This window comes from Corylus avellana, chromosome 5 (genome assembly GCF_965113065.1).
Source record: "Corylus avellana chromosome 5, dhCorAvel1.hap1.2, whole genome shotgun sequence".
Taxonomy (NCBI): Eukaryota; Viridiplantae; Streptophyta; class Magnoliopsida; order Fagales; family Betulaceae; genus Corylus; species Corylus avellana.
This window is the reverse complement of record NC_142494.1, coordinates 4,869,445-4,882,469: the sequence shown is the minus strand read 5'-3', so window position 1 is coordinate 4,882,469 and position 13,025 is coordinate 4,869,445. Positions and strand designations below refer to the sequence as shown.

The 13,025-nt window shown below is 35.4% G+C and overlaps 1 protein-coding gene across 1 annotated transcript; it reads right to left on the bottom strand.

Annotated features, from left to right (window-relative positions):
* On the bottom strand, positions 1 to 2,534 carry LOC132180315 (putative F-box/FBD/LRR-repeat protein At4g03220). Its single transcript, XM_059593099.2, has 3 exons — positions 1,491 to 2,534; positions 453 to 635; positions 1 to 303 (listed from the first exon to the last, which is right to left on the bottom strand). Exons 1-3 carry the CDS (start codon positions 2,532 to 2,534, stop codon positions 1 to 3), a joined length of 1,530 nt encoding a protein of 509 aa, XP_059449082.2.
* Positions 2,535 to 13,025: the final 10,491 nt, after the last annotated feature.

Here is a 13,025-nt window from a genome sequence, read left to right as displayed (position 1 = left end):
CTAGCGAAATGAAATTTTAGCATTAGAAGAAGCCCAAGAGAATCCCATCATCTGTGACCTAATCTTTTGTCTCCTGAGAGAGTCCCTAGCACCACTGTTTCCTGTGCACAGAGTCATCTCTTGCAAGGCCTTTCCATACTTGAGCAAAAACTTTGCTAGACTAACCTCATTCTCACATTCTAAAAACCCATGCACCTCCACTACCTTCAGGTTCTCTAGGAAGGACTTCAATGTCTGTGTTTGAGATTCCCAAAATTGTTCTTCCTCGGAGCTAGACATGTCCCACAAGTCCCGATTCCATTCCTAATCAAGCATCATTAATGAAAAGAAGTTAAATCATTTGTTGAAGTTTTGATTTACATGAACAACAACTTGAAGTATGCATCGATCCATCGATCCATCGATTGATCGGCCAGAGAATAAATCAGAAGTAATTAATGTGTAAAACTTACTCTTCTTTCCATGTTGTAATCGTTGTTAATCTTGAGAATGAGGGTATGCAGCGTGGGAGAGCTTCTGAATAGGCATGCTATTCCTAGGACATTGTTTTTGTTGAAACTTGTATGCAACTCCAAAGATTTGAGGTTATGAAAGGGTTGTAGATAAACAGCAAAATAGTTATTGATTGATAGAATCTGCAGCAAAAGAGGGTGAAATATTTGTAAGCCGAGGCTTGTACAGAACCAGAAATTTGTAATTACTTACCAAACTTCAAAAAATGGAAATAAACAAAAGAAAATTATCATATAAAGCCACAGCTGCAACATTGAGGCAAGTGCAGGAGCCCCATGGAGTCAATAATTTTGGCTCCTTTATATGCTTTATCGATCTGTAAGCTAATAGCACTGCAGTTTCTAGGCAGAGATTGTACATCAACACTTATCTCTGCCAAAGCTTCAATTCATATGACTACTATATTGGATGAAAGTTGATTTCCTCGAGCTTCAGAATGGCCATCAACATAAATTTCAAAACTAACTGCATAAATCTATGGACTTCAGAATCAGATCTTGATATTTTCTATATATATCCTAAATCATACAAGATTGCTGGAAACCTAACCAATTAACATTTATGATTTATGCAGAAATTTAAGAGTAATAACAAAACATGAGAGGAAAAGCGAAAGCAAAGAAATAGAAACAGCATAGAGAATTTTGGGGTAGTTCGGTGAGACAGAAATTTGTTACAAACTGGTTTGTTTGTAGCAAATTTTTGTCCAGTTCGGTCTTAGACACATACTTTAACAATTGTAAATTGCCCAAAAAACTACATATATTATGCTCTTATTAAATAATGTTCACAATACAAATATCCCTATTAATAGAAAAACTCAAAGAATACAAATATGGTAAGATTTGATTACAATCAAACATAAATGGAGATTATTTTAATATCAACCTAATATGAAAAAAATATATAATTCTAACCCATTGGAGAGAGAGAGAGAGAGAGAGAGAGAGAGATTGAGAGCAATTAATTAAGTATACCTCGAAACACTTGCTTTCAAACTTCAAGCAATGGGCATGAGATAGTCCAGACAAAAGATTGGATACACTCTGAATCTTTTCAAAATTTATATCTTCATGAAGTATAATAAAACCAATGGAGACCTCCCGAAGCAAACTTAAATTCTCAAGCGCACAATTATCAGTAATGGAATTATATTCCCAGCGCAAGATTCTGAGTCTCGGAGCATTGATCTTCACCCAACTCTTTTCACTATAAGCATCAAAACAATATGATACCCGCACCCGCTCCATTTTTGGACCCGAAATATTCAACCCTTGCAGCTCAAAACAATTTTCCAGGCTGAAATCTTCTAGCGCCCGGCACCCAACACTAAGATGTTTCAGCCCAAAGCAAGCGTCCAGATTCAATTTTTTAAGGTTTGGAAACGATGAATCTGAGAACAAGTCAACGAGTGAGGGTTGATTGTATAAAACGACAAGTGAAAGAGACAACGTGTGGAGCGATCGAAAACCATCTCTCATGACGGATGAAGGAGGCAAATGAAAACCCGGGCAATGAGATTTTAGCTTGAAAACTCGTAAAGATTCGCTCGCTAAAACCGATCGAGGGATGTTGAAATAATCGTCGGTGGCAAACTCGACATCGAGTTGTTGAACGTTGAGCCTAATGGCACGGCGAATAAGACCATTTAGACGAGAAAAACTCAAATGGGCACGGAAACGAAGAATTCTTATGTCGGAGTGTTTGTCGTGGAGGGCTAAAACCTGGGCTATGAAGTCCATTCCCGTAGCGGAAGAAGAATGTGAGGTTTTTGCAAGATTTTTGGAAGAAAGAGGATTTGGGTTAATGGTGGAGAAGTCAAGATCGGGAAAGGAGGACCAAAGAGATCTCCATCGCCTGGATAAGAGACTGGTTTGTGCGATGGATTTGATGGATAGAAGGGAGAGGATATGGTGGAGAACAGCGTCGGGAAGATCGGTGATCCGGTCAATGCTATTTTCTGCTGCTTCACTTTCAGCAATGAGGAAAAGCTTCTTGCGCTTTGCAGATCTTGTTTCCATGGAAAAATAGCTACTCTCTCTCTCTCCCTCTCTTTGTTCTTCTTCACTAGTCCAGTTGATTGTGCTTTGTACGTAAGATGGTTAGGGTTTGAAACTTTCAAAGAGTGGACTAAGCTGTGAACGAGAACAGCGTTTGAGTTTGTTTCAAATTAGAACAAATTTGAAAATAAATAAATAAAAATAAAAATAAAACCTTAAGCTGTGTGAAGTTGAGTGATTCTAAAAGTCTATCTCGTGTCACTCTCGTCTAAAAATGAGATGACTCTTAAAATCATCATTTGATTAAAATTTAATAATGATCAATCATAAGTTCAATGGTAATTTTAAGAACTACAATATCATTCTTGAAATGTACACAAGAGAGATTTGTAATATCACTACAAAAATGCAGTGAATTTTTAAGAGTTTTTGATGTATTGACACGTCAGAAACCCCTTTTAATGTACGCCTTTTGACATAAAAATTTCAAATTTTTGGCGTGTCTATAGTGCAACGTCAAAAATTTTTGACGTGTCACTCGGCTTGACACGTCAAATATATATATATTCAATTAAATATTACAATTCCAATATTAACCTGATATCCAAATATAATTACAATTACAATTTCAATATCCAACACTAACACAAACACAATTCCAATATCCAACACCAATACAAATACATATCCAATATCCAATACATATCTAATACATATCTAATATCCAATACATATCCAATACATATCCAATATCCAATATCCAATACATATCCAATATATATATATATATATCCAATATATATCCAATATCCAATACATATCTAATATTCAATACATATGCAATACATATCAAATACCTAATATCTAATACATATCCAATTTCCAATACATTCAATACATATGAAATTCCAACACAACTTCATTAAACAAAATTTCAACACATATACTACGTTCTAACATAACACATAATAAAACAGATATATACATCAAAAACACGTTCCAACACAAGGCAAAACAAATATACAATCAAACACTTATGGCCTATCTACTACAAATAAGTTTCAATTAGTCTCAACAAACATATAGTTTGATCTAACTATATACATCAATAAATGACTATATACAAACCAATAAACAAAAAATATATAGAACTTAATAAACAGTGATGATAAACGACGTGTTCAGCCCAACTCCAAAAAAGTCATCTCCCAACGCTTAATCTGCATTACCTATAAATGAGTTGTGAACCAATAATAATTAATACAAAAATTCGAGACATGTCTATACAGTGATGCAAATATATATATGCTAGTTCTAAAATGGACCACTGTAACAAAGCGTTGCTAACTGGGACTTTTGTGAAGCCTAGATGTTTCTAATAGTTAACAACTGTTAGATAAACAACACAAAATATATCATTACCTATGTGGGGCGCAGATCCAGAGGTCGACGCGAATATAGCTTCAAGCTGGCGGAAACGGGCTTCAAAGATGGCATCTTTCTCTGCTATCTGAGCTTTTTGTTCTTCAATTTGCTTGGCCATCTCATCTATTGCATGTCTTCGTTTTGCCCGCTCCTCTTCAAGTTCTCTAATCCTATCCGTCATCTGTGAGAACGAGGAGGTCCTAGGATTCTGAGACCATGCTTGGGACGGTGTATAGTACGAATGTATGTTGCCCCACACCGACAAAACATTTGGACCCACCTGTTGGACCCTGCCAGCGTACTCAAGCTTATTTTCGTGCGCCTGAGCATACGCGTCATTAGGTGTCCACCGTACCGTCCCTTCAGTCACAGTCGACGTCAATGCCGAGTCAGTGGGCATCAATTTCTTCATCCTCTCCTGTACGTTAAATAACAAGTTAGTATCTCATATAAAGAAGGTTAATCATAAATAATTTATCAAAATATATATCGATGAGTACTTACACATCTCTCCTTGACTACTTCATTTGGATAGCCACCATCCTTCTTCGTGTATGTCGAGATGTAATTTTGCGCTCGATTCAGAATAGTGCCCAAAGATAAGGTCTGCATAAAAAAAAAAAAAAATCAATCAAAAAAAAAAAAAAAAACAAACAAAGACCTAAACAACCGATTATATATATATATGCGGTAAATAAGACAAATACCTCTTGATGTGTCGCCATAGCGAAGCTCATCAACCCGGTGTAGTGAGGTGTGTTGTTTTTTGCTCACAATGCTTTCATGTAGGCAACATACTCCTACATGAATACCACCCTTAAAATGTCAGGCCTAACACAATTACAATTAATAAAACTATACAATTACAATTAATTAAACTATATTCATGACCTACCTGATTTTTCGAGTCGCACCATTTAGCCAACAAGACATTCAAGTCCTCGGTGTTGTATGTCGAAACGGCATCCTAACCCATCCTCACATTCACTGTCTCTGAAGTATCGCCCGGCTTGATTTTTTACGCGTGTTTTACAGAATGTCTCCAACTCTTCAGCTTCATGCCCATGTCTCTGAACGCGTCCCTTTTAATCCCCTCGAGATTGTACTCAGGCGGGATGTAGAACTTAGCTTGCACAAGTTGAAAAAGTTAGGCGTATAATTCACGTATTAACAACGTTTAAAATATTGAAATACACATGCGAAAATAGAAGAAGGAGTTTAACCATACCATCAAGGCGTCCCATATATCCTCCTTCGTACGAGGTGGTACGTTCGTCCATTTGTCCCGTAGTCTAATATAATTTCCACTCCTTATAATGTTGCCGGTCGACCTTCGAAATTTCATCCCGCTAAATCCTATGGGCTGCCACGCCCTATTGTACTTGCACACGACCATTTGCCCAGGGGGACATCCCACGTCTTGTTCGATGGTGGGATGGTCACCACCTGAGTTTGGGTGCCCCATCTTGCCCGATGCCTAACACATTAATAATTGCAAATGTTAATTATTTGGAATTCAATAGTAACTACATAAATTATATACGTATTCAATATTGATATTTGAAACATATTTACTTATTGTCCAGAGCTGACGAATGCCTAACACTTCTGGAGGGTCATCGGGCTGCAAGTCACCTGAGCTATCATCCACATCCTCCGGATAGTACTGTCTCTTGCTGTCATCCAGCTACAATGGCTCACTGTATGGGATACATGTGTTCTTCTCGGGGGGAACAACCGCTCTACTTCACCATGTGCACAAATCCCTAACGTGCTCATCGTAGGCAGCGGAGTAAGCGGATCATATGGTTGCTCCGTATCGTACGGAACCGGCTGAGACTAATATGACTAAGACCCTTCCACATGCTCAGGAAGTACTGGTCTATACCCCTGGTCCTCTACATGTGGGGACCTCCATCGTCTACTCTTCCCTCTAGTACTCATATAAACCTGTGAAACACATAACGCACCCAATTAATTATATATACAGTAGATAAAATATACATAACAATAACCAATTAATGTAGAAAAAAAATAACAGAAAACAAATCAATTAATGTGAACTACATATATTATTAGAGCAAATTTTTTTTAACCACATACGATTACGTAGGATCTAAGTCTTGTCGGACGTAGTCAATGTCATCCTGCGGATCTACTTCATTATTGCTGGTCAATAGGAGCGGCTCACACTCGTGGTAGTTGGCACATTTATGATCAGGACCTTCACGTTGACCAACGTCGTATACATTTCTAGGTTTAGTCCTAACAACACAAGCCCAATCAGGGTCCCTTTCATCTTCGACGTAAAAGACTTGGTCAACTTGTGACGTTAGCACATACGGCTCATCAGTAATTTCCTGGCCCCGGTTGACAAGGTTTTTGAAGCTGACAAGCATCATGCCATACTCGTTTACCTTGTACACAAGCATCATGTCATACTCATCTAAATGCGTCATGGGTGACAAGCATCATGCTATACTTATCTGATAATGTGCAAAAGCAAAACATACACAAAATATGGGTCTAAATCTAAATGCAAAAATCTGCAAGAAAACCTAATTTCAAAATATTCGGGTACGTAATTTTGCATGCATGCAAATACATTAAACAATATTCTCACCATACAAAACATATATGTCAAACAAATAATACAAAACATATATCTCAAACAAATAAATTAATTAGCTAACATGTAAAATTAATTCGCTAATATAACTACATCAATAATATCTAATAATATACACTGTAAATTATATATTTATATAATATATAAATAAATTAGTAAATATATATATAATCTATTTAATAACCCACTATATATATATATATATTAAATCAAGTATATACATATATACCTGATTTTCGAGAGCCGGAGAATGCGTGAGAGGCCCACGGAGTTTGAGCTCATGGTTGTCGAAGGGAGCAGCGGCGGTGATGAGCGGTGAGAGAGAGAACCACTAAGAGAGAGAGAACGTGAAAAAGAGGACGGCCGGTAGCGAGCTAGGTACGTAGTGAGAGAGAGAATGTGGTTGAGAGAAATGCAGAGGGGAGGGCTGTGTGAAGCACGGCCGGCCGGAGCTGAAAAAAAAAAATGGCGGAGGGACCGAAGGTCTGGTACGTAGCGCGCGCAGGGGAGAGAAAGAAAGAGAGGAAAAAAAAAAAGAAAAAGAAAAAGAGAGGGAAGGCGCAACTCCAGCTGGAGATGCGCCTTCCCGAGGAACTTCTTGACGTGTCAATACAAACACGTCAAGAAGCTCTTGACGTGCCACATGTGGCATGTCAAGAAGTTTTAATTAAATATATATATATATATTTGATTATTATATTATTTAAATTAACATATATTTTATTAAGTATTTCAATTATTTAAATTATTTTATTATTAACATATATTTTAATTGCATAACAGAGGAGTATTACATATCCCAATTTTTTTTTTCAAAATTTAGTTCTCAAATAATATATCACCATTTTATGACGTGTTCACATGTGACACGTCAAGAATTGCGAGATAAAATGATGTAAATTTTCATTAATTTATATCATTTTTTTTTCTCTTATATAACCCATTATACATACAATATACTTAAAACTAATTAGAGAATAAATAAATTAATATTCTAGATGTACAGATAATAAAATTCTTTTTTTTTTTTTTCGTGAGGGCTCAATAATCTACTCATCGAACATTGTATTTTGTGTTGGCCGAGTTCATGTGGGGTTTGCGGGTCTTATAAAATAAATGTATTATGTATGTCCTATATATTTTTAAAAAATTAATATGGCTATCACATTAATATTACTAGAATGATTTATGCATGACAATATCATATCATATCATATTAATGAAATATTTGATTCATATACATGTGATAATATTAATTGTACAATAGTATGATTATGATACTAGCTAATTGGCATGGATGTGATATATACGTATATACCAATTAATTTATACTAACACGATAAAATTAATTTTTCACACCGATTCAAATTTTTATTATTTACTACCTAATTAATTTTAATTAAAATTTTTGACGTGCCTATGAAACACGTCAAAAATTTTTGACGTGCCATTTTGACAAGTCAAAATTTCTTGACGTGTCCACATGTGACACGTCAAGAACTTCTTGATGTGTCATATTTGACACGTCAAAAATACCAACTTAAATTTTTAAACTTCTAAATTTTAGTTTATATCATTTTTTCTCTTATATAACACATTATCCATACAATATACTTAAAACTAATTAGAGAATAAATAAATTAATATTCTAGATGTACAGATAATTAAATCCATTTTTTAATGAGGGCTCAATAATCCACTCACCGAACACATATTTTGTGTTGGCCGAGTTCATGTGAGGTTTGTGAGTCTTATAAAATAAATGTATTTTGTATGTCTTACATATTTTTTAAAAATTAATATCGCTATCATATTAATATTACTAGACTGATTTATGCATGATAATATCATATTCAATTTAATATTAATGAAATGGTTGATTTATATGCATGCATGTGATAATTATATTAATTGGTATACAATAGTATGATTATGCATGCCTGTACACATATGATGATATGATCATATATGATCATATATATGATATTAATTGGTATATATATATATATATGTGTGTGTGTGTGTGTGTGTGATATTAATTGGCATGCATATGATATATACGTATACATATATACCAATTAATTTATACTAATATGATAAAATTCATTTTTCTATCCAATTAAAATTGATTTTTCATGCCAATTAAAATTAATTCACTACATTATTTTTTTTAATACATATTTTTTATACCAATTAATACATAATTATAATTATAATTAATTGTAATTTTTGACGTATCCAAAGAACACGTCAAAATTTTTTGATATGTCATACTAGCACGTCAAAAAGTTTTGACATGTTAAAATGGCACGTCAAAAAGTTTTGACGTGTTCCAATTTTTGACGTGCTAGTATGACACGTCAAAATTTATTGACTGGCAAACATGAGTTATTGTTTGCCACGTCAATAAAGTGCAAGTTTTTTGTACTGTATATTATTCCGTTAAATGACATCATATGCGATATGATGATAGCTAGGAATAGATGCCACTGTGCAGTGAGACTATTAAAAACAGCATGCTTCAGGTGGATTTTCAACCCCTAACTCCAAGCAAATAGTTACACATTTAGTTGTTTGTCCATATGCAAGCATAGATATAGCGAAATATGGGTAGACAGAGGCGGATTATAATCGCCCACCCGACTGCCTACTCAGGATAGGATTGTGATATGAGTTCTCATAATTAGAATCTGAATCATGATCATTCATCTCACGATCCCTTTTCAAGTTTTGCACCTCTAGACGCTGGATTAACTATGCAACTTGTCTCTGCAAGCCTTCAATTATCACATCTTGTACATTGCGTTCATGGCTTCCTCATTCGAAACATATCTGACCACGACCAACAGCAATGAAAACAAATGAAAAAAAATTCTTTCTAAGAAGACTCTAAGCTCTGATACTAACGGATGCCGAGCAAAACTAAAATTGTTCTAACAGCATATGAGATCAATAGAAATGAAGAATTGAAGATTGAAAACATAATTCATGAAAAGAGAAAATAACAAATAGGAAAAAGAAAGACCATAATTGCCCCAAATAAGCAAACAAAGAAATAACACCAAAAGACTAAAATTTAATTGATATTTCAAAATTGAATTGTTCCATTGAGGCTTCGTTTGGCAAAAGCCATGGCCCAGACACTGTTCAATGTCTAGGCCATTGACCGGCTTTCCCTCTTAACATTTGACATATTTTTTACCATATTGCCCCTCTCTCTGAAATTTTTCCAGAGACATTAATCCAATGCCTTGTGTTTAGAGAGCTGCTTCTATGCAGTCCTGGCAAAAAAGGCATATTTTATGCCTTCTATTAAAATGTTGACACCTCACCTAATACACTTTAAGAAAATAAAACCAAAACACCGGATAACAACCAAAAAGAAAACAAGCAGAGGTATAGGCCGGAAAGAGAGAAATTACTGGTGGAGGAGAACCATTTTCCGTCGGAACCAGAAAAACCCACCAACAGACACAACTCAAGAATTCACAAAGAAACTATATCAAGAATTATCGCAAATCAAGAATCCCATAATGAAAACTTTTTTTTTTAAAAAAAAAAAAAAAAAAAAAACCGTTAAAAGAATAGAAATAAAAGAAAAGAAAAGGTTTGGATGACCCACCTGGATGCCGTAGCCTCCAATGAAATGGCCATTGAAGAACCCACTGCCCAGTGATTGTAAATTTGTGATATTTTTCAGACGATGCGCAACAACAATTCCGATTAACAGAGATTTGCGATCAGCAATTTGGATCAAGGTTTTGTTTCTGCACGGGAAAGAAGTAAGTTGGATCTAGCGTGGGTTTCGTCCAGACCCAGCGTGGGTCAGGCTGTGCCCACGCTGGGTCGCGGGTCACGGTCCAGCGTGGGTGACCGACGTGACTCAGCCGTGGGTCAACCATGACCTAGTGACCCGCGTGGGTCTGGTGACCCACGGCGGGTCTTAGGCCGGGACCTAGCCTTGGGTCTGCTCTAGTCTCTCTCCTTCTCTCTCTCTCACCATAGACCCAGCAGTGGGATTTTCTCAGGAAATTCAAATGCTGTGCGGATTGGGTCATCCAGAAGAGCAGTTGCCTGGCCTGTTGTTTCAAAGAAGCCAAACAAGAAGACACTGAACAGTGTCTGGGAGCTGGAGGAAAAGAGTATAGCGCTGGAAATTTTTGGAAAAACAAATGAAGGGTAATACTGTAATTTTACATCAGGGGAAAAGACTTAAACAGTGTCTAGGCTGGCCATGCCTTTTGCCAAACACCACCTGAGTGTGTATCTATTGTATAGATTAAGATATACTCCTAATTTAACAAGAAAAATGAAAAAAAAAAAATAAACAAATTTTAATTGGAAAAGGAAAACCTAATTAATCTTAACGGAAAAAGAAAAATGCAATCCTTATTGAAAATGAAAACTAAAACACACATGCATAATAATTCATAAACCCACACTAAGGATGCATTTGAAAATGTGATTTTACAAAAATAATATGCATTTTTTAAAGATATCGCAAAACGTAAAGCGTTTGACATTACGATTTAAAAAACATTTAATCTAAAATAGGAAAAAAAATCCTCGATTTCTGTAAGTAGGCCATAGGGTGCTTATTTGAAAAATTGCGAATTTAAACAAAAATCATGATTTCACATAACAAATATTTGACAAAAAAAACTTCTTAACATGTTTTACTGAACACCTTTGCAATTTTAAAAAGTAGCAATTTCAAAAATGAAATTTTTAAAAATATACTTATTGAAATTGTAATCCTAAACAAATCATAAGTATAATGTTGATCTTCTTTTGCAACAGTTGTGCAGAATGAGATGGAAGATAATTAAAGCAAGTGAAGATGGCGCGGCACAAGAAGAAATAGTGACACATGCAAGTGCTAGGGGGCCACACTAGAGTACTCCCGTCATGTTAGAGGAAGCAAAAGACTAAGTAGATTGGAAGAGACACAACTCTTGCTACAAGAGACAAGAGGTGAACTGTAGAATATGCGGGAAGAATAGGCTAAAATGCGAGAAGATATGAATATGCTAATGTGACTTAGGAAAGGGTTAGAGAACCTTTCCAATGTAATTTATTTTATCACACAAATACACATATTAAGTAATTGTTAGAATAGACATGACGACTATGATTTGAAATTCTCTTCTTTTTAGGCTTGAAGGGAGCTTTGGAGGTGATCCAAGACAATGCAACTTGTGAGTATGTTTTTTTGGTTTCTGTGAATCTTTTATCAAGGTTAAAGAACTTTGAATAAACAGTCAAATGGAGTAAAAATATATAACACAATTTTATTTTTAACTTTTAGGCAAGATGGGAAAGAGAGATCTACTAAGGCTGCTTCTTTATGGCTTATCCCTTCATTATATACATGTTTCGAGCATTGAAAGTACTGTGCTTTTCTTGGCTTATTTTTCTTTGCTAACTATAGAGGTGAAAGCAGAAGGTTCTTCTTGGTGCTTATTGTCCAGTCCCCTAATGTTCAATGAATCAGTGGCTTCTTATTGATAAAAACTAAATAACAATCAAAAGTTCTATTTCTAGAGGATATAAACATGTATTTATAGCTCACAAACTCCTAATCCTAGTAGTAAAAGGAGTTTAAGTCGGTTAAGACTTATACACTGGCCATTCAAACAGGACATACTCCCGTTCGAACGGTCACCAAATAAACTGAAATTCAAATACGAAAAGCTATGGGCCGTTCGAAAGGGACAAACCTCCGTTCGGGCGGGCCTAAAATAAAAAAGATAACTAAGTATGCAATTTAAATATAACATAGGCATTCAGACGGCCTTCAAACGGCTATCGAACGGACACCTCAGATTTCAGTATGGAGAACCTTCAGGATGTAGGCCATTTGGACAACCTTCGTGAAGAAATTCATAATGAAATAATAAAAGCGAAAATAAAATAAAATAGACTAAGGGATTTTTACATGGTTCGGTCTATGACCTACATCTATAGATAAAGCCCAAAGGGGGCTACATTAGGCTCTTATTGAATATTAAATGTTTACAATACAGAATGCTCTATTTATAGAGCTTACATATAAATGTAATCGTAATCAAATCTCTTAATTTAGGGCGATCAAATCATAATCAAATTCCTAAATTAGGCTAATATAATCTTCATCAAATCACTAACTTTAGGGTCAGTCAAATATACTCTAACATCCTCCTTCAAACTCAAGGTGGAAGATCCTGAAACCTTGAGTTTGACTTTCCTTTTTTTTTTTTTTTTTTTTTTTTTTTTTTTGGAGATAGCAAAACAATACAAAAGAGGGCCATCTATGGGCAAAAAAGGAGAGCCAACTGTGGGCTGAAGAGGCCTGAATTTTAAATAATACCACAAAGGCCAGGCCTGGGTTTTAAATAGTACCACAAAGGCCAAACAAAAGGAGAGCCAACTTTAGGCTAAAGTAAGATCTAACTTTGGACTGAAATGGTGTAACGCCC